The sequence below is a fragment of the Carcharhinus amblyrhynchos genome, unplaced genomic scaffold (genome assembly GCF_965287045.1).
Source record: "Carcharhinus amblyrhynchos unplaced genomic scaffold, sCarAmb.v2.hapA scaffold_48, whole genome shotgun sequence".
Classification (NCBI taxonomy): Eukaryota; Metazoa; Chordata; class Chondrichthyes; order Carcharhiniformes; family Carcharhinidae; genus Carcharhinus; species Carcharhinus amblyrhynchos.
This window is the reverse complement of record NW_027649789.1, coordinates 1,283,376-1,310,793: the sequence shown is the minus strand read 5'-3', so window position 1 is coordinate 1,310,793 and position 27,418 is coordinate 1,283,376. Positions and strand designations below refer to the sequence as shown.

Genomic DNA, 27,418 nt, shown 5'->3' with positions numbered 1-27,418 from the left:
GCATTCTCCCCGTGCTTGCATGGGTTTTCTCCGGGTGCTCCATTTTCCTCCCACACCCCAAAGATGTGCTGTTAGGCTGACTGGCAGGAATAAATTGTCCCTAAATCAGATTCCCACAATGTGGATGGCCATAAAACATTAGACAGGGGTCATGGGTAGAGAGGGGGACTGGTGGTGTTGAGATGGCGGCGCGGGCTCGTTGAGCCGAAGGGCCTGTTTCCTGGGCTGATTTTGTTCTTTGTTCTATTAAGTCTCATGTACTCATCCAGAAGTCTTTTAAAAGACCCTATCGAATTTGCCTCCACCACCACCAACGGCAGCCGATTCCACTCACCCACCACTCATTGTGTGAAAAACATACCCCTGACATCTGCTCTGCACTTGCTTCCCAGCACCTTAAATCTGTGTCCTCTTGTGGCAACCATTTCAGCCCTGGGAAAAAGCCTCCGAGAATCCACCTGATCAATACTTCTCAACATCTTATACACCTCTATCAGGTCACCTCTCATCCTTCATCTCTCTAAGAAGAGTCCCAGCTCCCTCAACCTATCCTCATAAGTCATGCCTCCCAATCCAGGCAACATCCTTGTAAATCTCCTCTGCACCCTCTCAGTAGCTTCCACATCCTTCCTATAGTGAGGCGACCAGAACTGCGCACAGTACTCCAAGTAGGGTCTGACAAGGGACTTATAAAGTTGCAGCATTACCTCCCGACTCCTAAACTCAATTCCTCAATTGATGAAGGCCAGTCCATCATACATTTTCTTAACCACACCCTCTTTGTGCGAGGCCTATTTCTGTGGACCCAGACACCAGGGCCTTCTGATCCACTACGCTGCTAAGAGTCCTACCCTTGATATTGTACTCCTTCATCCCATTGGTCCTGCCAAAATGGACCACTACACATTTATCCACGTTGAAGTCCATCTGCCACTTCTCCGCCCAGTCTTGCATCCTATCTATGTCCCGCTGCAACTTCTGACATCCTTCCAGACCATCCACAACACCGCCAATCTTCATATCATCAGCAAACTTACCAACCCATCCCTCCGCTTCCTCATCCAGGTCATTTATAAAAATCCCAATCAACAAGGGTCCCAGAACAGATCCCTGGGGAACTCCACTGGCGACCGATCTCCATACAGAAAAAGACCCATCCACAACCACTCTCTGCCTTCTGTGGGCAAGCCAGCTCTGGATTCACAAAGCAATGTCCCTTTGGATCCCATGCCCCCTCACTTTCTCAACAAGTCTTGCATGGGGGACCTTATCAAACACCTTGCTGAAGTCCATATAAGCCACATCTACCGCTCTTCATTCGTCAATGTGTTCAGTCACATTTTCAAAGAACTCAACTAGACTCGTAAGGCACGACCTGCCTTTGACAAAGCTGTGCTGACTACTTTTGATCATCTTAAACTTTTCCAAACATTTATAAATCCTGTCTCTCAGGATCTTCTCCATCAACTTACCAACTACTGAGGTTAGACTCACCAGTCAGTAATTTCCCGGGCTATCCCTGTTCCCTTTCTTGAAAATAGAAACCACATCCACAATCCTCAAATCCTTTGGCACCTCTCCCGTCTCCATCAACAATGCAAAATCTCTTCCTTGGTCTCCCACAGTAACCTGGGGTAAATCCCGTCCGGTCCCAGTGATTTATTTATCTTGATGCTATTCAAAATTTCCAACACATCCTCTTTCTTAATGTCCACATACTCAAGTCCGCCGCAAGCCTGCAGTACAACCACCCAGATCTTTTTAAACTGCGAATACCAAGGTAAAGTATTCATTAAGCACCCCTCCTATTTCTATCGGTTCTATACAAACTTTCCCACCGTCACATTTTATAGGTCCTATTCCTTCACGTCTCATCCTTTTACTCTTCACATATTTGTAGAACACCTTAACCTGGGATAGTTAACAAGGATTTGTAAGGGTCTTGCCTCACAAATTAGATTGAATTCTTTGAGGAGGTAACTATGTGTGGAGATGAAGGTAGAGCAGTTGATTTTGTATACATGAATTTTTGTAAGGCGTTTGATAAGATTCCCCATGGTAGGCTCATGAAGAAAGTAAGATGGTGTGGGATAGAAGGAAATTTGGCCGATTGGATAAGTAACATTTTAGACAGGAGGCCAGTTACCAGCAGTGTACCACAGGGGTCAGTGCTGTGTCCTCTGAAATTTGTGATTTTTATCAATGACTTGGAAGAGGGCGCTAAGGGTGGGTTAGTAAATTTGCTGATGACACCAAGATTGGTGGAGTAGTGGATGAGGTGGAGGGCTCTTGTAGACTACAAAGAGACATTGATAGGATGCAGAGCTTGGGCGAAAATTGGCAGATGGAATTTAAACCTGATAAGTGTGAGGTGATTCATTTTGGTAGGACAAACTTGAATGCAGATTACAGGGTCAACGGCAGGGTTCTGAGGAATGTGGAGGACCAGAAAGATCTTGGTGTTCATATCCACAGATCTCTGAAGGTTGCCACTCAAGTGGATAGAGCCGTGAAGTGTGTTAGCGTTTATTAACAGGGGGGTTGAGTTTAAGAGCCATGGGGTTATGCTGCAACTATAGAGGACCTTGGTGAGACCACATTTGCAATGTTGCATGCAGTTCTGGTCACCTCACTACAAGGAGGATGTGGAAGCATTGGAGAGAGTACAGAGGAGATTTACCAGGATGCTGACTGGTTTGGAAGGTAGGTCTGATGAGGAAAGGTTGAGGGAGCTGGGGCTTTTCCCTTTAGAGTGGAGGAGGATGAGAGGTGACTTAATAGAGGTTTATAAGATGATGAGGGGGATAGATAGAGTGGACGTGCAGAGATTATTTCCTTGGGTGGATGTAGCTGTTACTGGGGCCGTAACTATTCGGTTCATGATGGGAGATATAGGAGGGATGTCCAAGGTAGGATCTTTACTCAGGGAGTGGTTGGGGTGTGGAATGCACTGCCTGTTGTGATAGTGGAGTCGGACACTTTAGGAACTTTCAAGCGGTTATTGGACATGAACTTGGAGCACACCAGAATGATAGGGAGTGGGATAGCTTGATCTTGGATTTGGACATAGCTCGGAATAACATCGAGGGTCGAAGGCCACCACTGTACTGCTCTATGTTCTATGTTCCATGTTTTAATCTCACACAGTCTGATACTTACTTCAGTTTCTGTATTTTACATTCTGGATTCCTCAGAGCCGCAGACAATAGTTTCACTCCTGAATCTCCCACGTTGTTGCCACCCAGACTAAATGGAGAAAGTGAGAAGCACATCAAATTCAGATTAATGTTCAGCAGGAGAAATAGCTGGATCTATTTTTGTGTCAGAAACTTAGCAACAGTGGTGAACTGATTCAAGGTATGATACTATAAGTTGATTTTTCTCTACACCCTAGCTGTGACTGTAACACTGCACGCTGAACTCTTTCCTTTCCTTTCCTATGTATGGCACACTTTGGTATGAATAAATATCACAATATGAAATCAAATAATATCAAATCATTTCTGTTGAATGGAAAAGGCAATAGTCAGCATTGAAAAATGATGAACAATTCACTCTCACTGGTTTGCCTACTGGGGGAAACCACTTTTGCACCTCTCAAAATGTATATTTTGTTTAATTGTCCATGGGATACAGGTGTCACTGTCTAGACAAGCATTTCTTTTTTCCACTGATAATGGCCCTTAGAGGAGGTGATACCCACATCGTGTGAACAAGCAAGTGTTTTTTTTTAATATCCCTCATTCTGGTCTCATTTCCTGATCATCAGAATTACTGAATCTCACTGACCCTGCTACGTTTCTGGAATTTCAAATCATTTCTGCTGTCATACAAATCCAGGATTTTATGAGAATTGTACATTTTACTGAAAGTTAAATGATAAATCTGTGAGAGTGGATCCCTCGGGATTCCTTGTACTTCTTAACTATTGACATTAACTCACCCGGAGCTATTATACAAATGATGTAAAGTGTAAAACTGTTATTTTAAGATCCATCCCCTAGATTTTATACAACAAGGAAAGATTATTCTCCCATTGGAAAGTTGAAATATTTCTGTTTGATTAGTTTATAGGGGAGGGGTGTCTCCCGTTACATTCCATAGTAAACAGGCTCTACATTTTCTGCAGGTATGGCTAGTGTTCTATCTCCGGGAATTACCGGGAATTCCCTCTTCTCATTACATCCTCACATAGGGAGAAGGGTTATCTGAAAATCCTGTTTCATATCACTGACAGTTTGACTGGAGATTTTCCAGCAACGGATATCCTCATTCAGGAAATCCTGGTTTCCTAGGCTCAGATGTTAACTCTGCATTCCTGCCACATTTAGTTGTTACTGGTAGTGGGTGATGAAACAACAGAAGGAGGAAGCTCCACAAATGCCCCTTCCTCATGATGGAGGAGACTAACATATCAGTGCTAAATATATGGCTCAAATAGTAATAAATACCTTCATTGGCTGAACCATCCAGAGGTCCCAGCATCACAGATATTTCATCAGCTCCTTTGATTCACTCCACAGGATGTCAAGAAATAGTAAAGGTAATAGATACTGCAAAGACCGTAGGTCTTGAAAATATTCCACTAACTGCACAGATTACTGTTCCAGAGGTTTCTCTGTTCCTAGCCAAGCCATTCCAATATAGCTACAACTCTGATATTTAGCCAAAATAGTGGCAAATTTCTCAAGTCTGACTGGACACTAAAAGGAAAGAACAATTCCAATCTGCCCATTTATCACCTCATCAGTCTAATCTCAATCATCAGCACAGTAACGGAATGCTAATGAGACTAACAAGTGACACTTAGCAATGATCTGCTCGCTGACTCTGAGCTGGTGGTTACTCAGGGTCACTCAGTCCCTTACCTCATTGCAGCCTTGATACAAACACAGACAACAGAGCTGAACTCAGGCTGAGGGATGAGAGTGCCTGCCTCTGATATCAAGGCAGAATATGACCAAATGTAGCAAAAAGGAGCCAGAGAATAAAAAACTGAAGTCAGTGGAAATGAGAAAATAAAACTATCTGTTGGTTGGAGTAACACCAGCACAGAGGAAGATAGTTGTGATTATTGGACCATCTACAAGATGCAGTGCAGCAACTCACCATGGCCCGTTACACAGCACCTTCCAAACTGGGGATTTCTATCCCTGGAAGGACAAGGGCAGCAGATGAATGGAAACATCACCACCTGGAAGTTCCCTTCCAACAGACACACCATCCTGACTTGGAAATATATCACCGTTCCTTCACAGTGACTGGGTCAAAATCCTGGGTCTCTCTTTCTCACAGCATTGTGGGTGCACCTACACCAGAGGAGTCCCTAAATGCAATGCCGGTGATATAATAATGAGCATAGCTGCTTTCCAAACAGTTGATGCAGGTTTAATTCCTAGCTTTCTCAGTTTGTTGGAGTGGGTGAAGAGAGGGTCACCTCATCTCCAGGAAATCACAGCAGGAATTTCTCAGGAGAGGGCCCTCGTCCCAACCATCTTCAGCTGCTTCATCAATTACATTTCATCCATCGTAAAGTTATAACTGGAGATGTTTGCTGATGTCTGCACAACATTCAGCACCATCCTCAACTCCGCAAGATAGTGATGCAGGACCTGTCCATATTTAGCAATATTCAAGAAAGGCTGACAAGGGTCAGGCGATGATTAACTCCACCAGGAATGAACAAATAAATCCCCCTTTACATTCAATGGGATTATCATCCCCTGAATTCTGACTATCAACATCTTGGATGCTCCCAATTTCCAGAAACAGACGAGACATATCAATACTGTAGATTTTAGAGAAGATTAAAGGCCAGGAACTCTGCGCAAAGTAACTCACCTACTGAATTACAAATACACGACACATGTCAGGAATTTGATTGAAAACCATCCACTTGTCTGCATGAGAGCAGATCAAGATTCAGGAAGCTCGCCACCATCCAGGATAACTCTGCTTGTTGACTGGTATGTCACCCAGCACCATCAACATTCATTCCATCCACCACAGAGATACAGAGCTAGCAGTGTGTAGCATCTACAAGATGCAGTGTAACAATTCCCAATGGCCCATTACACAGCACCTTCCAAATTGTGATTTCTATCACTAGAAGGTTAAGGACAGATAAATAGAAACATCACCACCTGGAAATTTCCTTCAAAAATACACACCACCATGACTTGGAAATATATCGCCGTTCCTTCACAGTGACTGGGTCAAATGTCCTGGGACTCTCTTTCTCACAGCGCTATGCGTACCAACATAACAATTACCTAAATGCAATGATGATGATATAATAGAGAGCATAGTTGCTTTCCAGGCAGTTGGTACGGGTTTAATTCCCAGCTATCTCAGTTTGTTGGAGTGGATGAAGAGGGGGCCAGGAGCCAGTAACCACAAACTAAAAGAGTGGGTCAATCCAATTTCATCAAATCAGCAGCTCAAGCCTGGAGCAGGGTGGCTAAAATTAACAGAGGGTTGGAGGGGATTTGATCATTCAGCTACTCTGATCCGGCCCACGTTTAGTTCAAAAGGAAAATGGTGAATCTATTAGTTTTACAGAGGAAATCTACATCAATATTTCAGTTTAAAAAATATTTGCAACTGGCTTTATATTGCTGTGAATAGGAAGAAGCAACAGAGAGGGTCAATGATGGTTCTGATGTTGATGTGGTGTATACGGATATTCAAAAATTCTCTGATGCAGTGACACAACAGACTTGTGGCATAAGCTCATTAAATAAATGGGAAAATAGGAGCATGGATACAAATTTGTATGAACAAACAATAATTGATATATTTAAGGCTTGAGGATGACTGTAGTGGAGAATCCTAGCGGTCAGTATTGGGATTCCTGCTTTTCCCTGATATATATGAATGATCTCGGTGTTTGCAGTCTTGAGGAAAATTTCAAAATTTGTTGATCGCAGAAAAAGATGAGGCATAGGAAAGTATGAGGAGGGGAGCTTGGGACTGAAAAACAGACCATGGTGGAGTGTACAGATAGGTGGCGGATTAAGTTCAATGCAGAGACGTGTGAGGTGAGACTTTCAGGAAACATGTACATGAGGAAGCAATAGAAAATAATCGGTAGAATTGTTAACGGATTGCAGGAGCAGAGGGACTGGACGTATATGTACATCGATCATTGCTGTTAGCAGGGTAAGTGTAGGTAGCAGTTAATAAAGAATACAGAATCTTGAGCTTTACTGTTATGAAATAGCTTATGTTTGTGGGCATCAGATAATAATTCATGAGTTTAATTTGTGTTTCTGTGCTTGTGAGCTCAGAAAGGGCCAAAACTTTAATTTCACTTCATGTTAAACAAAGCTGCCTGCCTGCTGGTTTTTGGTTTCATTGTAAACGGCCCCTGTATTTTAATTTAAATTTTACAACGGTATAAGAGTTACAGAGGTTAAAAAAATGGTTTCTTATATTCAGAAACTCACAATGAATGATAGAAGCACTGAGTTTCAGACGGTGTTCACAGAGGCTGCCAGTAGAGGCAGGACAATGCAGGGATTCAGAAACCAACCCTAACTGAGGATGTCACCAGTGATCACGTGGCTTATAAAGGGACACTGTCCGAATATAACACACACCTACTGTAATACATAACAGAGGGAGAGCTCAGTAAAATAATCCTGATAATAATTAAACACAAACTGTAAGCTGTACCGAACAAGAGAAACTAACTTCTGTACAGCATCGTACCTAATCAGATGGTTTCTGTTGGGAGAGGGAAAGCTCCTTTTTCAGATTTTGGAGGGAGGCCTTTACAGCTCTAATTATTTAAAATTCATCTAAATAATCTTTATATTTGTTCAAGGAACGTGGGCATCACTGGTTTTGCCAACATTTACTGCCCATGCCTATTTGCCCATAAGAATCTGCCTTCTTGAAATGATGTAGTTTTATCAGAGAATCATAGATTTATTACAGGTTCAGAATGAGGCCAATCGGCCCATCATGTCTGCAGCTGCTCTGAAATGAGCATTATTACTTTGTGCCATTCTCCCACACTTTCTCTGTGACCATTGAACATTGTTTCTCTCCCGACTTCCTCGAATGAACATGCCTCTGTTTTATTAGAACAAAGGAAATGGCTTCTCAATGAAAATATTCGCTATGAGACCAAACAAACAGTTACCTCAACTCCTGATACTTGTGCAGAACGGGTCCCAGCCGCTGGATCCCTTCACACTGAATGTAGCATTGCCATAGATCGAGGTGTTTTATTGTATCACAGAGTCCAATGACATGAGACAGGACTGCACAGTCAATCGGGGTCAGTCGCAATCCGCTAAATGAAAGTGTTTCCATAGATCCCACTGTGTTCTCAGCCAGTGCTTTATTCTGAGACTCAAACAGGTAGTGGAATGTGTTCAGGAGCTTCCTTTTCCCAGCTTCAGTCTCTGTGTCTCCAATCTGCCCTTCAACCTTCTCCTTCACCCAGTCAATCACTCGGCAGGTTGTCTGATGAAGAAATGGACCCAGAAACTTCTCCAGGGGTCGAGCTGACTGTGAGGAGGAGAGACCAGCAACAAAACGGAGAAATATCTCAAATCGCCCATCTTCCTCGCTGTGAGCTTCACTGAGGAGTTTCCCGATCTCCCCGGGATCTGGAGTCAGGAATTGTGTGAGTGCAGATACAAACTCTTGGATGGTGAGGTGTGGGAATGTATAAACCACACTCTGGGCAGAATCAGCTCTCTCCAAAAGTTCCATCAGGAACCCAGACAGGAACTGGGAAGGTTGTAGATTGTACTCAATCAAATCTCCATTTCCAAACACAATCTTCTTCTTGGAGACTCCTGTGTAGGCCATCTCACCAAGCTTCAGTAACACATCACGGGGGTTTTCAATCTCTCGGCCATGGTTTTTCAGAATGTTGTGAATATAGTAGGAATATAGTTGGGTGATGGTCTTGGGAACTTGCTGCTGTTTCCTGTCTCTTTGTGTAAAGAAGGGACCCAGTGACAGAGCGAGGATCAAGCAGTAGGAAGGGTTGTAACACATGGTGTACAGGATCTCGTTCTCCTTCACGTGTTTGAAAACAGCTGCTGCCACCGTCTGATCTTCAAAAAACTTGTTGAAATATTCCTTCCGTTCATCACCAACAAATCCCAAGATTTCAGCCCAGACACTGATCTCAGCCTTTTCTAATAAATGTAATGCAGTGGGGCGGCTGGTCACTAGCACTGAACATCCTGGGAGCAGCTTGTGCTGTATTAAACTGTACACAATGTCAGACACTTCACACCAGCATTCAGGATCTGTGCACATGAACTGAGGTTCTGTATTTCTCCAATTGTCGGTAAAATCAATCCTGTCCTTGCATTCATCCAAACCATCGAATATAAACAGCAATCCCTCTGGGTTCTTCCAGAGCTCTCCCAGAATATTCCCAAAGTAAGGATAGAAAAACAGTATCAGATTCCTCAGGTTTATTCTACAGTTAATAGTGTTCAAATCCCGGAATTTAAAACTGAAGACAAATTGAAAGTCTGGGTATATTTTCCCAGTGGCCCAGTCATAAACAATCTTTTGTACCATTGTTGTTTTTCCAATTCCTGCCACTCCGCTCACTGCTGCTGAATTCCCAGATTTGGATTTTCTCTGGGAAAAGCTGCTGTGAAACAATTGATCAGTTCGGATTTTTTCCAGTTCTTTCCGGAGATGTTTCTCTCTCCATTCTTCATGGTCTCGGCCTCTTGCCAGCAGTTCGTGTTCGACAAGTCTCCGATCTCGAACATCGGAAATAACTGTTAGCTCAGCGTATCGATCAACCAGGTGGAAAATCTTAACCTTCTCCTTTATGAGGATAGTGTTCACTCTCAGAGTTTCAGTTTGTACCCGGAGTGTCTCCTTGTGTTTCTGTTGGAGATCTTCAATCAGAACAGAGAGAAAATGTGTTTTTATTGTTATTTGTGTTCATAAGTAAATTCTCAAGACCACTATACTGAAAACAGATTTAATTCATTAAAAAGTTAATGGAAATCTCATTTGAAAGTGAACAAAAGCCATGGCAATTTTCATACCCTTACTTGTTTCTATATTTACTGAATACAGGTCTCTATTCCGGTAATATTTTCTCTCTAATTGTCAATACTACCCAAGCTGCCATGTATTGTAGACAGTACAAATCCCCACGTCATCCTGATTGCACAACAATGGAGATTCCAGTCGTTCAATGTTTGAATCCTTCAGCGATGTTTCTGCAGCTGAGTTCTGGATAGTGTTTGGAGTTGGGGCACAGATTGCTCAGCGGCTGAATGCTATCATAGCAGATTTTTACTATTTTTACCTGTGATGTTGTGCACACTCAGAGGGAAAAAAATTGTATGCCTCATGCAACCGTATGGAAATGCATCTCATCTCGGCATCCTGCCAGTGGGCCCAGCCCTTCAGGACCCAGCCAGGTGGACACAGCGATTCAGGACCCAGCCAGGTGGGCACAGCCCTTCAGGACCCAGCCAGGTGGACACAGCCCTTCAGGACCCAGCCAGGTGGACACAGCCCTTCAGGACCCAGCCAGGTGGACACAGCCCTTCAGGACCCAGTCAGGTGGGCACAGCCCTTCAGGACCCAGCCAGGTGGACACAGCCCTTCAGGACCCAGCCAGGTGGACACAGCCCTTCAGGACCCAGCCAGGTGGACACAGCCCTTCAGGACCCAGCCAGGTGGACACAGCCCTTCAGGACCCAACCAGGTGGACACAGCCCTTCAGGACCCAGCCAGGTGGACACAGCCCTTCAGGACCCAGCCAGGTGGGCACAGCCCTTCAGGACCCAGCCAGGTGGACACAGCCCTTCAGGACCCAGCCAGGTGGACACAGCCATTCAGGACCCAGCCAGGTGGACACAGCCCTTCAGGACCCAGTCAGGTGGACACAGCCCTTCAGGACCCAGCCAGGTGGACACAGCCCTTCAGGACCCAGCCAGGTGGACACAGCCCTTCAGGACCCAGCCAGGTGGACACAGCCATTCAGGACCCAGCCAGGTGGACACAGCCCTTCAGGACCCAGCCAGGTGGACACAGCCCTTCAGGACCCAGCCAGGTGGACACAGCCCTTCAGGACCCAACCAGGTGGACACAGCCCTTCAGGACCCAGCCAGGTGGGCACAGCCCTTCAGGACCCAGCCAGGTGGACACAGCCCTTCAGGACCCAGCCAGGTGGACACAGCCCTTCAGGACCCAGCCAGGTGGACACAGCCCTTCAGGACCCAGCCAGATGGACACAGCCCTTCAGGACCCAGCCAGGTGGACACAGCCCTTCAGGACCCAGCCAGGTGGACACAGCCCTTCAGGACCCAGCCAGGTGGACACAGCCCTTCAGGACCCAGCCAGGTGGACACAGCCCTTCAGGACCCAGCCAGGTGGACACAGCCCTTCAGGACCCAGCCAGGTGGACACAGCCCTTCAGGACCCAGCCAGGTGGACACAGCCCTTCAGGACCCAGCCAGGTGGACACAGCGATTCAGGACCCAGCCAGGTGGACACAGCCCTTCAGGACCCAGCCAGGTGGGCACAGTGCTTCACGATCCAGCGAAGTGTGTACAATGTATCAGGATCCTGTCAGGTGTGTACAGGGTTTCACTGTGTATCAGGATCCTGTCAGGTGTGTACAGGGTTTCACAGTGTATCAGGATCCTGCCAGGTGTGCACAGGGTTTCACAGTGTATCAGGATCCTGTCAGGTGTGTACAGGGTTTCACACTGAAAGGGGCCTGCTGCTGTGTACAGGGTTTCACAGTGTATCAGGATCCTGTCAGGTGTGTACAGGGTTTCACAGTATATCAGGATCCTGCCGGGTGTGTACAGGGTTTCACAGTGTATCAGGATCCTGTCAGGTGTGTACAGGGTTTAAAACTGTATCAGGATCCTGCCAGGCGTGTACATGGTTTTGTGAATTTAATGAAGTGAAACAATATCCCTATAATTACAAGAAATGTCACATGGATTGAATCTTACATCGATGCTGAGTTCACAAGAATTGATGAGTTCCAAACAAGTTTTAGTCCTGCTCCTAGACCCTTTCAACTTCTGTGTCTCAATTTCTGATAATTTTTTGGCAAAGATGCTGATACACCCAGATTCTGACAAGTAAAATGAATTGTCTGAAATCTCCATTTCCTCCCTTACCTTTCAGGTGGCTGGGTATTTCCGATAATTCTTGCCCAACTTTCATATAATTAATTGGATCAAAACCTATGGAAAGGAATTAACTTCCATGAAATCAGGTCTGTGTAATATTACAGTAAAGTTTGCAGTGTTTGGGTCTGAAACTGAATTCAGTGTGATTTTACCATACCGAGTTCCTCTATTTCTCTCAGGATTGTGCCCAATTTCCGTAAGCTGTGATGCATTTTCACAAAGGATTCCCACATCACCCTTCGAGCCTGAGATCCTTTCTCCATAACCAGATTGAGGAGAAGTTTGGAACTGCCCGCCCTGTTTCCCTTCTCCACGAGCTCACTGACTTTCTGTAAAGAATAATAATGAATATATTGATGAGTGGTGTGAAAGATAAACACTGGGAAAGAAAAGGAAAGGATTTACTCCGGGATATGATTTCCCAGTTGTTTTGAGAAGCAGTGACTGGTTTTGATGCAATGTCATTCTGAAAATTGATGGATATTTTCCACACATCTTAATTCCAACATTCCTTCAAATGAATGTGAATAAACTAAATTTAATGGCTGGAATACCGTTCCCAAAGGTTGGCACACAAGTGGAGGTAATGGCTGAGTGGTATTATTGCTAGGCTATTAATGCAGAAACTCAGCTAATATTCTGGGGACCTGGGTTCGAATCCCACCACAGCAGAGCCCTGCCGTCTTGTTACATCTGCAACTATAGCTTACATGGTGAGGGGATACGCATGAAGTATTTTTGGGGTGGCACTGTAGCACAGCGGTTAGCACTGTTGCTTCACAGCTCCAGGGAACTGGGTCCAATTCCCTGGCATCGGTCACTGTCTGTGTGGAGTTTGCACATTCTCCTCGTGTCTGCATGGGTTCCCTTTGGGTGTTCCGGTTTCCTCCCACAGTCCAAAGAAGTGGAGGTTAGGATAATTGGCCATATTTTTAAAAAATCCCTTTAGTGTCCTGAGATGTGTAGGTTAGAGGGATTAGTGGGTAAATGTGTAGGGATAAGGGGGTAGGGCCTGGGTGGGATTGCAGTCGGTGCAGACTCGATGGGCCGAATGGCCTCTTTCTGTCCTGTAGGTTTGCTATGATTTCTATGATAATCCTGTGCTGTATCTGTCTCAGAAATTACCACAGATGAATGGAAACATTGTTGATTTCGCCATCAGGAGAATCACCAAAGATAACAATCCAATCATTTCCACATCATTAACTGAAATATCGGAACCTATTATTCTGCATGTTTACAGTTAGTGTGAAATGTCACTAACCATGTTCACAAAGTTCTAACATTCATCACCAGTTTACATTCAGAGTTTACAACATACAAAAAGAGGAGAATTCAGACCATGAACCTAATACAAAACAGTGTGTACAGAAATGTCTTCAGGAGGTGAGGAAAGTCGAGAGGCAGAAGGGACAGTCAGACATCTGAAGTCTCAGCCATGAGTGGAGGTCCGAATGAGATGGTCCACATGTAAGGGTGCACAAACCGCAAAGGGAAGCTTGAAACAGCTGTCAAAAAGTTTTCTTTCTTAATTTTTCTATTCTGCAAAGGTTTTCTGAAAAAGTAGCTCAGACCAATTGTGATGCATTGAGGTCAAAAAATGATTCAAATAAGGGAAAGATGACACTTAATAGAATTGTGAAATATCCCCTAAAGATCTTTGCTTGAATAAACTCAGAGCAACATCTCCTTTTGATGACAACAGTCCTTATAGATGTGATCCAAACATTCTAGTAACTTTATCACACAACGCCCTGTGACTTTAGGGTGTTCATCAGGTTAAAGATAAACTAGAGTAGATGTGCCCAAGATGCTGATGTTTCCCTGTGGAGCAGTGCCATCTAAACCAGGAGCACATGGTCAGAGTTTCACTCAGTTACAGATTATTTCAGACCCTCCATTATAGGAAATAAAAACAATTAGAAAACTGTCCTGAGAATATATCCGAATATATTACTATGCTATTACTATGCTAGGAGTGTACTATAGGATGCCCGATAGCCCACGGGCAGTGGAAGAGGGTATATGTAGGGACATTTTGGATAAGTGTAGGAAGAATAGGGTTGTTGTAGTGGGAGATTTTAATCTCCCTGGGGTGGGTTGGAAGGTGCCTAGAGCTGGGGGGTCTGATGGGGGAGGAATTCGTAAGATGTGTATTGGAAGGATCCTTGGAGCAGTATGTAGATAGCCCGACTAGAGAGGGGGCTATACTGGATTTAGTTCTGGGAAATGAGCCGGGTCAGGTGGTTGAGGTTGCGGTAGGTGAACATGTGGCTAATAGTAACCACAACTCCGTCTACTTTAGGATACTAATGGAAAAAGATGAGAGCTGTCCTAAGGGAAGGGTGCTAAATTGGGGGAAGGCTACATACAGCCGGATTAGGCAGGAGCTTAGCGATACAGACTGGGATAGGCTGTTGGAAGGCAAGTCCACGTTAGGCATGTGGGAGTCTTTCAAGGGAAAACTGCAATGGGTGCAGGAAAGGCATGTGCCCGTTAGGAGAAAGGGTGGGAAAGGTAGGATTAGGTAACCGTGGATTACTAGAGATATAGAAGACCTGGTTAGGAAGAAACGAGAGGTGTATGTCAGGTCTAAGCAACTGGGAACGGAGAGAGCGTTGGAGGAATACAGAGAGAGTAGGAGGGATCTCTAAAGGGGAGTTAGGAGAGCAAAGAGGGGGCATGAGATGACTTTGGCAGGTAGGGTTAGGGAAAATCCAAAGGGGTTTTACTCCTATGTTAGGAACAAAAGGGTGGCTAGGGGAAAAATCGGTCCTCTCAGGGACAGACAAGGGGAATTGTGCTTAGGGTCCAAGGGAATGGGGGAGATCCTGAATGAATACTTTGCGTCAGTATTCACGAAGGAGAGGGGCTTGATGTCTGGTACGGTCATCGAGGGAGCTGTAGACCAATTGAAGGAACTATCGATTACGAGGGAGAAAGTGTTAGGGCTTTTAGGTAGCATTAAAACTGATAAATCTCCGGGGCCCGATTGCATTTATCCTAGGCTGCTTAGGGAGGCGAGAGGTGAAATTGCTGGGCCTCTGACGCAGATCTTTGTCTCTTCTTTGGACACAGGTGAGGTCCCAGGGGACTGGAGGATAATGAACGTGGTACCGTTGTTTAAAAAGGGTAGGAGGGATAGCCCGGGTAACTACAGGCCGGTGAGCTTAACGTCAGTGGTAGGTAAGTTGATGGAGAGGATTCTTAGGGATAGGATGTATGAGCACTTAGAGCGTTGCGATCTGATTAAGGATACGCAGCATGGCTTTGTCAAGGGGAAGTCTTGCCTTACGAATCTGGTAGAATTTTTTGAGGAGGTGACAAAAACAGTCGACAAAGGATGAGCCGTTGATATCGTCTATATGGATTTCAGTAAGGCGTTTGACAAAGTCCCTCATGGTAGGTTGGTAGAAAAGATTAAGGCTCATGGGATATGTGGTCAGGTATCTAGATGGGTTGAGAACTGGCTTGCAAAGAGGACACAGAGTAGTAGTGGAGGGGTCCTTTTCTAGCTGGAGGTCTGTCACTAGTGGTGTGCCGCAGGGCTCAGTACTGGGACCTCTTCTCTTTGTAGTGTATATAAATGATTTGGAAGAGGGAGTAAGTGGTGTGATCAGCAAATTTGCTGATGACACTAAGATGGCTGGATTGGCGGGCAGTGAGGAGCAGTGTCTGGCAATACAGCGGGATATTGATAGGCTGGTTGATTGCGCAGATACATGGCAAATGGAGTTTAATCTGGATAAATGTGAGGTGATGCATTTTGGCCGGAATAATGTAGGGGGGAGTTATATGATAAAAGGGTAAGCCCATAAAGAGTATAGAAACACAGCGAGATCTGGGGGTGCAAGTGCACAAGTCTTTGAAGGTGGCAGTACAAGTGGAGAAGATGGTGAAGAAAGCATATGGTATGTTAGCCTTTATAGGAAGGGGTATAGAATATAAGAGCTGGAGTCTAATGTTGCAGTTGTACAGAACGTTGGTTAGGCCACATTTGGAGTACTGCGTCCAGTTCTGGTCGCCTTACTACCGGAAGGATGTGGAGACTCTGGAGAGAGTATAGAGGAAGTTTACCAGGATGTTGCCTGGTACGGAAGTACTGGGTTATGAGGAAAGATTGAGCAAATTGGGGCTGTTTTCCCTTGAAAGACGGCGACTGAGGGGGGATCTAATAGAGGTATATAAGATTATGAAGGTCATTGATAGAGTAAACAGTGGTAAGCTATTTCCTATGTTAGAGACACACAGTACGAGGGGCCACGGGCTTAGGGTGAGGGGGGAGAGGTACAACACGGATATTAGAGGGGGGTTTTTCACACAGAGGGTAATGGGGGTATGGAATGCTCTGCCAAGTAAGGTGGGGGAGGCAGGCACGCTGGAGTCCTTTAAGAGTAACTTAGACAGGCACATGAGTGGGTTGGAGATGGGAAGATATCGGAGATTGTTTTAAATCAGGTTCATTAGCATTGGGACGTCCCTGGTAATGTAAAGGAATGTGGAATGATAATAATGTTTTTCTCTTTTAATTCACACGTTTTAAGTCGGTCCACCTTGTTGTCCAATGAGGGGCGTACACGCAATGGGTCGTACTGGGGCTGCTCTTGGTTGTTCGAGATTGGCCTAGTGCTTCATGTCGTTAGTGTGTGCCTAAACTGGACAAAATACTGGGCAAGATGACAGCTCAGTGACTATCACTGATTGCTGTGCAGACACATGGATTTGGGCCGGTGTCTGTGGGAGTTTGCGCATTCTCCCCGTGCTTGCGTGGGTTTTCTCCGGGTGCTCCGGTTTCCTCCCACACCCCATTAGGCTGATTGGCAGGAATAAATTGTCCCTAAATTAGTTTCCCTCAATGTGGAATGCCATGACCATAGATAAGGGTCATGGGTGGAGGGGGGGACTGGTAATGTTAAAACGGTGGCGCGGGCTCGTTGGGCCGAAGGGCCTGTTTCCCGGGCTGTTTTTGTTCTTTGTTATTGGAGGTGAATGGATTGATGTTACAACAGAGATTTGAGAATTCAGGACTCATTAGAATAAAGTTGTGAAGATTAAACAGCAAATCGATTGTGGCCTTACACTGAAGTAGACGCTTATTCAGTCAGAGGTCACACATTTACAGTCTTATGGGTCAGACTGGATATTGTTTTAGTGTGAAGTGGTTATAATATGTTGTGATGTAGAAGCTTGTTTTATTTTGTTGATATATTGGATAATAAATTAATAACAAGCAGAGCAAGAAGCAGGAATGGTCCAATTGGATTGGATATTAACTAACAGATAGTGAGCATTAAGGGTTCAGGTTAGACTAAGTGATTGCTGGAGGGGAAAGTAAACGCAGGATCCACTTTGGAATGGTTGTTTATTTCTGTACTCATTAAATACTCTCTTTCACAGTTTGAGCACCATGTGACAGGGTCATGGGACCTTAGAAGAGGTCAGAATCTCTGTGGTGCGGCCCCCAGATGGACATCCCATTACACCAATGAAATATCCATGTGAAGCTTCCTTCCTGCCCCACTGGAACTTTACAATAGTTGGGTAATCCCTGTGTGGCGGTAACTTTCAGGTAAACTTTGGTTGTTAGGAGAGAGTGTCCTTTATAAATGCTCCTTGGTTCATGGAAGGACCCTGGCAGCAATGACTACCTCTTCTAGCTATGATCAGTGAACCCACTAATTGCTGGGACCTGCCTGTCACACCCTGGCATGGCTGTACAAAAGGCAATCTGGCCTTGAAGGGAAGCTCAGCATGAAGGTGCCATCTCCTTTTCCCTGCAGTAACAGCAGAGATCACTTCCAACACTGACATTACTGAGCCTGCAGATCCATTGATTAAGTTATTAGCTCTGGGAGGTGAATCACTGTTCTCAGTTGGATAGGAGTCCGAGCAGTGACTCCTTAATTGGCTGCTGTTAATAAAAAAATGCCCAGGGCCCTGTGGTCTACCCAATCAGGGCTGACTCATGTTCTGACTCCCAGCAGTGAGACATTGTACACTTTTGGAAATTTCATTCCAACATCTCATAAGCAAGTGGCCAATTGTACAAGAAGATCCTTTGTAAGACTGTAAGCTTTGATCATGCCAAAGTAAGCTATCTAGATTTATTTCAGATAATAATATATCAGTAATTTGACCAGTAGATTTTCAGGATGTTTGGGGGAAGGACGTTTTTATGGCTGGGATTTTACAGGCTATCTGGAGATGGGCTGCCAGGTGGGAAGGTGGCAAAAATGGCAGAGGAAGGCATTCCAGATGGTGGCCTCAAAATCAGTTCTCAGAGAAGTCCTTTTTTTGGGCACTATTTCATTCACAGATGGGCCTACCCCCCGGGGCAATAGATATGTCAAGGCTGCCCTCAAATAAACCCAGTCTTTCTGGGGTCTGGGCTGTCTCTGGGCATGATGTGGGTAAGCCGGCGTTGGACTGCAGTAAACACAGTAAAAGGTCTGACAACACCAGTTTTTAGTCCAACCGATGAAGCCACTTCAGGTCTTGAACAGCAGGTTAGGTGTAAGGATTTGCATTCTAATCAGTAATCTCTAAACTGTCTGTGCTTTATATGCTCTGTCTGAGGCCAGAACTCTCCATTCACCTGACGAAGAGGGAAACCTCGAAAGCTTGTGAGTATTATCAAATAAATCGGTTGGACTAAAACCTGGTGTTGTCAGACTTTTTACTCTCTCTGGGCTCCAGACCTAACTTGTCTAAATTTCAGGGCTCTTGGCCATTGATCTGCACTCACCCTCCAGATGCAGTTTCTGGTGTTGCTGCTGAGCTACCGAATGTCTGTCTGGGCTGACAGCTTTGGGTAGAAGCTGCCACCTTTAATAAGGACAGCAGGTTCCTGGATCCCACTACCTGCTGAAGCAACTGGGCTGACAGCTTTGGGTAGAAGCTGCGACCTTTAATAAGGACAGCAGGTTCCTGGATGCCGGCATCTGCTGAAGCAACTGGGCTGACAGCTTTGGGTAGAAGCTGCCACCTTTAATAAGGACAGCAGGTTCCTGGATCCCCACCACCTGCTGAAGCAAGGGTCCTGTCAGTGGGATCTTGCCACTTCCAAAATAATTCTGGCCTTTCTATATCTCCAGAAGTTCTGAAACACTGAGGTTTGTCTCATTCCAAACATGGGACTGCTGTCGACCTACCGATTGGTATCATTAGTCAATAATTCAAGTTTCAGTACATCATGCAAACGTCAAAACATAAGATGTAGTAGACAGAAGGTTTTTTTCCACATTATTTCTTTGTTTCCATTCTGTAGGTTTTGTGATGTGTGAAGAAATGGAATTCAATCTCCATCTTACCTGATATTCTTGTCCACTGAGATGGTCCTCGCTGATTAACATGTGAGCCAAACCTTCCACCCCTTCTTCAATCGCCTGTTCCAGTCTATCCCGGTAAAATTTGGTTAATTGGAACAACAGGTAATCGTCACAATTTGTAAAGAACTCAGTGAACGTCAAGTTTGGAACTGTGAAAGCAAAGAAATACCAACACATTATCAATTTTCTACCCAGACAGCTCCATTGCCTCCTATTCCGAATCCTCCTGTGAACCAACTTATTAAAGCTGTGTTTATTTGCATTGCTACAACACGGCCTCCTTCTACACTCCGGGGATTCCGTGGTTTCTATGGTTGTTTAATTTCAGCGTTCCTGAAATTTCTTCCTTTCCCAAAAAGATCGAGGGCTATTTTAATCCAATCCATTTGAAAACTAGCTGCCCCCGAGTTAACAGATAAGAACATAAGAAATAGGAGCAGGAGTAGGCCATCTAGCCCTTCGAGCCTGCCCCGCCATTCAATAAGATCATGGCTGATCTGTCGTGGCTCAGTTCCACTTTCCCGCCCTCTCCCCATAACCCTTAATCCCCTCTCTTTTACCTACAACAGACGTTAAACTAACCGGCCTATAATTCCCCACCTTTTGCCTGGCACCCTTCTTAAACAACGGCATAATATTAGCCGTTTTCCAATCTTCCGGCACTTCCCCGGAATCCAGCGACGTCTGGAAAATAACCACCAAGGCATCCACTATCACCTCTGCCATTTCTTTCAGAACCCTCGGATGCATTCCATCCAGTCTTGGCGACTTGTCCACAATCAGCCCCTCCAGTCTGTCGAGCACCGCCTCTCTAGTAACAGTAATGTCATTAAGACCCTCCAGTCCTACCACCTTTCCATCTCTAACACCTGGCAAATTATTCACGTCCTCCTCCGTGAAGACAGAAACAAAAAAGTTATTCAAGACCTCAGCCATATCCCCATCCCCTACCACTAGGTCCCCTTTCTCATCCTCTAAGGGACCAACGTTCACCCTAGCCAGCCTCTTCCTTTTTATATATTTATAAAAACTCTTGCTATCCTTTTTTATATTTAGCGCTAGCCCAGCTTCATAGTTTCTCCTACCCTTCTTTACCCACTTCTCTGTCAATCTTTGTTGACATTTAAACCTCTCCCAATCCTCTTCTCGCCCACTACTCTTAGCTACTCTAAACGCCTCCGCTTTTAATTTAACACTTTCCTTCACCTCCTTCGTTATCCACAGCTTATTACCTCTCCTCCTACGGTCCTTTTTGACCATCGGAATAAATTTCTGCTGAGCACCAAGAACGATCTCCTTAAAGATCCTCCACTGCTCCTGAGCAGACCTACCTTCCAACGCGCTCCCCCAGTCAACATTCGCCAATTCTTCTCTCATCCTACCGTACTCCCCTCTATTCAAACAAAGGACGCGTGTCTGGGAACCCACTTTCTCCTCCTCCATCTGAACCAGAAACTCCACCATACAATGATCGCTCTCCCCAAGAGGATCCTTCACCGCAAGGTCCCTAATTCTACCCGCCTCATTACATAACACCAGATCCAAGATAGCTCGCTCCCTCGTCGGCTCCAACACACACTGTTCCAGGAAACTATCCCGGCAGCATTCCGAGAACTCCTCCTCGAGCCTACCGCGTCCAACATGGGTCGACCAATCTATATGTAGATTGAAATCCCCCATACCTACGGCCGTCCCATTCCTGCACGCCACACTTATTTGCGCGTTAACAGCCCACCCATTCGGGGGCCTATAGACGACACCCACCAGCATCTTCCTCCCTTTGCTGTTCCTAATCTCTACCCACAATGATTCCACTTTCTGCTCCTTGGCTCCAATATCATCCCTTGCTACCACCCTGATGCTATCCTTAATCAGCAGAGCTACGCCCCCCCCCCCCTTCCCTCCCGTCTATCCTTCCTAAACACTTGATAGCCCTGGACATTCAGCTCCCATTCCCTGTCACCTTGCAGCCACGTCTCTGTAATGGCTACCAGATCATATTCATTTGTGTCGATCTGTGCCACCAGCTCATCCACTTTATTCCGAATGCTTCGTGCATTCAGATAAAGTGCTTTCATCCCAGCCTTCACCTGGACCCTATTTGCCGGAACACCACCAACCATACTCACACCCCCTACTCCCTCTATTATTGGGACATTCTCGGCCTCTTCCCTTACCTGTACCCTCTCCTTAACTTTCGACCCCGTAATGTCACCTACCCTCGCACCCTCCCCCCCTAATTAGTTTAAAGCCCTGTCTACAGTCCTCTTTACTCGATTCGCCAGCACTCTGGTCCCAGCACGGTTCAGACCCAACCCATCCCACCTGAACAGGTCCCACCTACCCCAATACTGATGCCAATGCCCCATAAATGCACACCCATTCCTCCCACACCAATCCCTGAGCCACCCATTCACTTCCTTAATCTTATCAACCCTACGCCCGTCTGCACTCGGTTCAGGCAGTGGCCCAGAGATAACCACCCTACTTTTCTATGGTTCTACTTTTTAATTCCATTCCCAGCTTTTCATACTCCCTCCCCAGATCCTCAGTTTGCATTTTGCCTACGTCGTTGGCACCCACATGTACCACAACGACCGGATTCTCACCCTCCCACTCCAGGTTCCTCTGCAGCCCAGATGCGACATCCTGGACCCGAGCACCAGGCAGACAACACACCCTTCTGTGCACTTTGTCATTGTGACAAAGGACAGTGTCAATACCCTTCACCCCACTATCCCCAATCACTACTACGTTCCTTTTCACCTTCTCTTTGCCTATGTCCTGCTGCATCACTGTACTGTGTGCAGTTTGCTCACCGACCTCACCTCCCTTGTCCTCATCCAGACTGGAAGCAAGAACCTCAAACCTGTTATGCAGATTGAGAGGCTGAGGCCTCCGCTCCCCACCCCCCTTCCTCCTCTCCCCACCCCCCTTCCTCCTCTCCCCACCCCCCTTCCTCCTCTCCCCACCCCCCCTTCCTCCTCTCAGCAGCCCCCTCTTGTTCCTGACCCTTAGAGTTAGCCAGTCTCGGGGGTTTGGATGTCACTTGCACCCCACTGACAATGGCACCCTTTCTTCCCCTGATGAGCCTCAGTGTCTGTAGCTCAGAGGCCAGCTCATCCACCTTGAGCTGGAGCTCCTCCAGCAACCTGCACTTTCTGCAGACATGGTCACTGGGGAGGACCCTGGGGTCCACCAGTTCCCACATCATACAGAAACCACACATCACATGCCCCTCCATTATTCGCTGGAGTAGTATTGAAAATTTCCACACGAACTCACCTGGCCCTTTTTCTCCCCAGCCCTTTTGATATTAAGCCCTATTAGCTCACTCTGCTTCCCCCTCACTCCGCTGCCCGCTCCGACGCTGCCCACTGTCTACACCAGGCCTCTTTTTAAACCTGGCGCTGATTTAAAGCCTGCTTCCCCGCAACTCCCTTCTAATCACTCCCTCAGAATTCTTAAAGCGGTAAATACAAAAAGCCCACAAAAAGCTTTTAAATGATTTAAACAGTTCTACAAGGAACAAAGTGCTTTAAACTTATTTAAACAGGTTTTTAACAGGTAAATTCTTATCTCTCTCTCTGCTCCTTCACTCCTCTGTGCCAGCAAACAATGGAATCTCTGACTATCCAGGACAGGTGGGGAAATATGGGGACACTGTCATCTCCAATTAAGTGACAGAGCTTCCAAATAGTGATATATATCATCGTTTCTTTCGTTCTATAGGTCCACAAGTATGGGGTAAATTAGCACTCATTCGTTTCTATTCCAATTGGATGGTCAATGCTGTTTATCGTCTCAAACCTCATATTTCTCATTGTTCAGTCACGTTAGCTGATATCCTTCACACTGTTCTATTCACCTTATCGGTAAATGAATTGTTGACAGTAGATTCAGACCATGGTGGCTGTCCCCTCCCTTCTCCCTGACCTCACTTCAATAACCCATGAACATTGGCCTGAATTTTATGTTGAGCAGGTGGGGATGTACCTGACTCAGACGTGTGTGAAATCATGGGAGAAGACATTGGGCGTGCGTTTCATGCTATGGTGCAGAGGGACCTGGGGGTCCTTGTGCACGAATCGCAAAAACTCAGTCTGCAGGTGCAGCAGCTGATCAAGAAGGCAAATGGTGTGCTGGCCTTTATAGCAAGGGGGATAGAATGTAAAAGTAGGGAGGACTTGCTGCAACTGTACAGGGCACTGGTGAGGCCGCAGCTGGAGCACTGTGTGCAGTTCTGGTTGCCACATTTGCAGAAGGATGTATTGGCCTTGGAGGGAGTGCAGAGGAGGTTCACTAGGCTGATACCGGAGATGAGGGGGTTGGACTATGAAGAGAGACTAAATAGACTGGGTCTGTACTCGTTGGAGTTTAGAAGGCTGAGGGGGAATCCTATAGAGACGTATAAGATAATGAAGGGGATGGATAGGGTAGAGGTAGAGAGATTCTTCCCACTTAGAAAGGATAGCAGGTCTGTAGAAGGATAGTAGGTTTCTGATAGACAAGGGGATTAAGGGTTTGGGGGAGAAAGCGGGAAAGTGGAACTGATCCACTTCAGATCAGCCATGATCTTATTGAATGGTGGGGCAGGCTCAAAGGGCTAGATGGCCTGCTCCTGCTCCTATTTCTTATGTTCTTATGTTCTCACATTCTTAATAGGGATTGCAGGGTGGCTGGTGCCAAGATGAAGAAAAAAATGCTCTTTGGAAACCAGGGAAAAGAACAAAAGAAAGTTCCAAGAAGATTGTACTCTCAAAGGAAGAAAGAAACATATAATTCCTACACTGCAGAAGGTCATTCAATCCATTGAGTCTGCACACCCCCCTCTTCCACACTCCCTGTTCGACTGGACATTCCACTACGCCACCCCCACACCCCTGCGTATCGTTAGGGGACAATGTAGCATGGTCAGTGTACCTAACATGCACATCTGTGGAGTGTGAGAGGAACCGGAGCATCCGGAGGAAACCCATGCAGACAGGGGAGATGGTACAGACTCCACACAGATACCCAAGGCTGGAACCGATTCCTAGCTCCCTGATGTTGTGATGTAGCAGCGTTAACCACTGTGCCACCAAACAGTCTTTAACAACACTGAATATGATCTTATTCAGATTCCAGTGGGAATCTGAACAAGGCCATGTTCAGTGTTGTTAAAGAAAGGAGCAGTGATAGTCCCAAGAGGTAGAGACAACTGCAAGAAGCAGATTTTAAATCCATTTTACAAGAAGCCAGACCTTGGATGTGATCAGAAGTTGGTGACAACTTATTGAGGCCTATGAAGTAATTGTGTTCTGTTAGCATGGTTACGTGTCACAGAGAGTCTGTGGCAAGTGAAGCTTGTATCTAATGTGGTGATCCAGGGCAGATGGACACAAAAGAGAGGCTGGAATCCTGGCTGTGTATCCCTGAAGATGATATTCAATAGAAACATCAATTGGAGAAGATTCAAAAGCGTACTCTTCATCAGCAAAGACTGAATCATTCATATGGCAAACAGAATCCATGTGAGGTGATGGCCCAGTTTTAATATTAAAAGACTATTAACCCACATAATCAGCTGATATTCCGGGGATTGGGTTCGAATCCCACCATGGCAGCTGGCGAAATTTGAACTAAGAAAATAAAAACTGGAATTAAGAATCTACAGATGACTACGGAAACATTGTGAATTGTCAGGAAAAGTCACCTGATTCACTAATGTCCTTTAGGGAAGGAAGTCTGCCGTTCTTACGTAGCCTGGCCTACATGTGACTCCAGAGCCACAGCAATGTAGCTGACTCTCAATTGCCCTCTGAAATGTCTTAGCAACTCACTCAGTGAGGGCAGCTAGGAATGAACGGTAAACGTTGGGCAGCCAGTGACGCCCATGTCTCACAAATAGTAAGGAAAGTTGGCTCAGTGTGATCAGCACTGAGAGTGAGGATTGATAAAAGAAAATCCACAGAGGGTGCTTGGGAGACATCTGTCACTTGGCTACAGAGAGTAGTGTATCTGTCCACAGTTTGCCGAATGACATTCATGCACTTATTGAGAATATTAAACCATCAAATTGATTCCATGAAAATGTTACATTGTAAATTTTTATATCCCTGGGAAGGTAGTTTACCATAGTTTTTCTTTCTTTGCTTAAGAAACATTTTATTATTTTGCTGAAACATCATCATTGAGATCAGGCAGTCTGTGACCCAGGGAAGATGGAGTCAGTGAGATCAGACAGTGTGTAACCCGGGGAGGATGGGGTCAGTGAGATCAGACAGTGTGTAACCCGGGGAGGATGGAGTCAGTGAGATCAGACAGTGTGTAACCCGGGGAGGATGGAGTCAGTGAGATCAGACAGTGTTTAACCCGGGGAGGATGGGGTCAGTGAGATCAGACCGTGTGTAATCCGGGGAGGATGGGGTCAGTGAGATCGGACTGTGTGTAACCCGGGGAGGATGGAGTCAGTGAGATCAGACTATGTGTAACCCGGGGAGGATGGGGTCAGTGAGATGAGGCAGTGTGTAACCCGGGGAGGATGGAGTCACTGAGATCAGACAGTCTGCAACCTGGGGAGGATGGGGTTAGTGAGATCAGACAGTCTGCAACCCGAGGTGGATGGGGTTAGTGAGATCAGACTGTGTGTAAACCAGGGAGGATGGAGTCAGTGAGATCAGACAGTGTGTAACCCGGGGAGGATGGAGTCAGTGAGATCAGACAGTGTGTAACCCGGGGAGGATGGAGTCAGAGATCAGAGAGTGTGTATTCCAGGGAGGATGGAGTCAGTGAGCTCAGACAGTGTGTAACTCAGGGAGGATGGAGTCAGTAAGATCAGACAGACTGCAACCCGGGGAGGATGGGGTTAGTGAGATCAGACTGTGTGTAACCCAGGGAGGATGGAGTCTGTGAGATCAGACTGTGTGTAACCCGGGGAGGATGGGGTCAGTGAGATCAGACAGTGTGTAAACCGGGGAGGATGGAGTCAGTGAGATCAGACAGTGTGTAACTCGGGGAGGATGGAGTCAGTGAGATAAGACAGTGTGTAATCTGGGGAGGATGGAGTCAGTGAGATCAGACAGTGTGTAACCCGGGGAGGATGGAGTCAGTGAGATAAGACAGTGTGTAATCTGGGGAGGATGGAGTCAGTGGGATCAGACAGTGTGTAATCTGGGGAGGATGGAGTCAGTGAGATCAGACAGTGTGTAACCCGGGGAGGATGGAGTCAGTGAGATAAGACAGTGTGTAATCTGGGGAGGATGGAGTCAGTGGGATCAGACAGTGTGTAACCCGGGGAGGATGGAGTCAGTGGGCTCAGACAGTGTATAACCCGGGGAGGATGGGGTCAGTGGGATCAGACTGTTTGTAACCCGGGGAGGATGGGGTCAGTGAGATCAGACAGTGTGTAACCCGGGGAGGATGGAGTCAGTGAGATCAGACAGTGTGTAACCCGGGGAGGATGGAATCAGTGAGATCAGACAGTGTGTAACCCGGGGAGGATGGAGTCAGTGAGATCAGGCAGTGTGTAATCTGGGGGGGATGGAGTCAGTGGGATCAGACAGTGTGTAACCCGGGGAGGATGGAATCAGTGAGATCAGACAGTGTGTAATCTGGGGAGGATGGAGTCAGTGGGATCAGACAGTGTGTAACCCGGGGAGGATGGAGTCAGTGAGATCAGGCTGTGTGTAACCCGGGGAGGATGGAGTCAGTGAGATCAGACAGTGTGTAACCCGGGCAGGATGGAGTCAGTGAGATCAGACAGTGTGTAACCCGGGCAGGATGGAGTCAGTGAGATCAGGCTGTGTGTAACCCGGGGAGGATGGAGTCAGTGAGATCAGACAGTGTGTAACCCGGGCAGGATGGAGTCAGTGAGATCAGACAGTGTGTAACCCGGGGAGGATGGAGTCAGTGAGATCAGACAGTGTGTAATCTGGGGAGGATGGAGTCAGTGGG

The 27,418-nt window shown here is 46.2% G+C and overlaps 1 protein-coding gene across 1 annotated transcript; it reads right to left on the bottom strand.

Moving 5' to 3' along the window:
• Nucleotides 1-3,155: 3,155 nt before the first annotated feature.
• Nucleotides 3,156-12,204, bottom strand: LOC145337409 (NACHT, LRR and PYD domains-containing protein 3-like). The gene is made up of 3 exons (XM_080182185.1): nucleotides 12,144-12,204; nucleotides 8,150-9,887; nucleotides 3,156-3,246 (listed from the first exon to the last, which is right to left on the bottom strand). Exons 1-3 carry the CDS (start codon nucleotides 12,187-12,189, stop codon nucleotides 3,156-3,158), a joined length of 1,875 nt encoding a protein of 624 aa, XP_080038311.1. The 5' UTR covers nucleotides 12,190-12,204.
• Nucleotides 12,205-27,418: the final 15,214 nt, after the last annotated feature.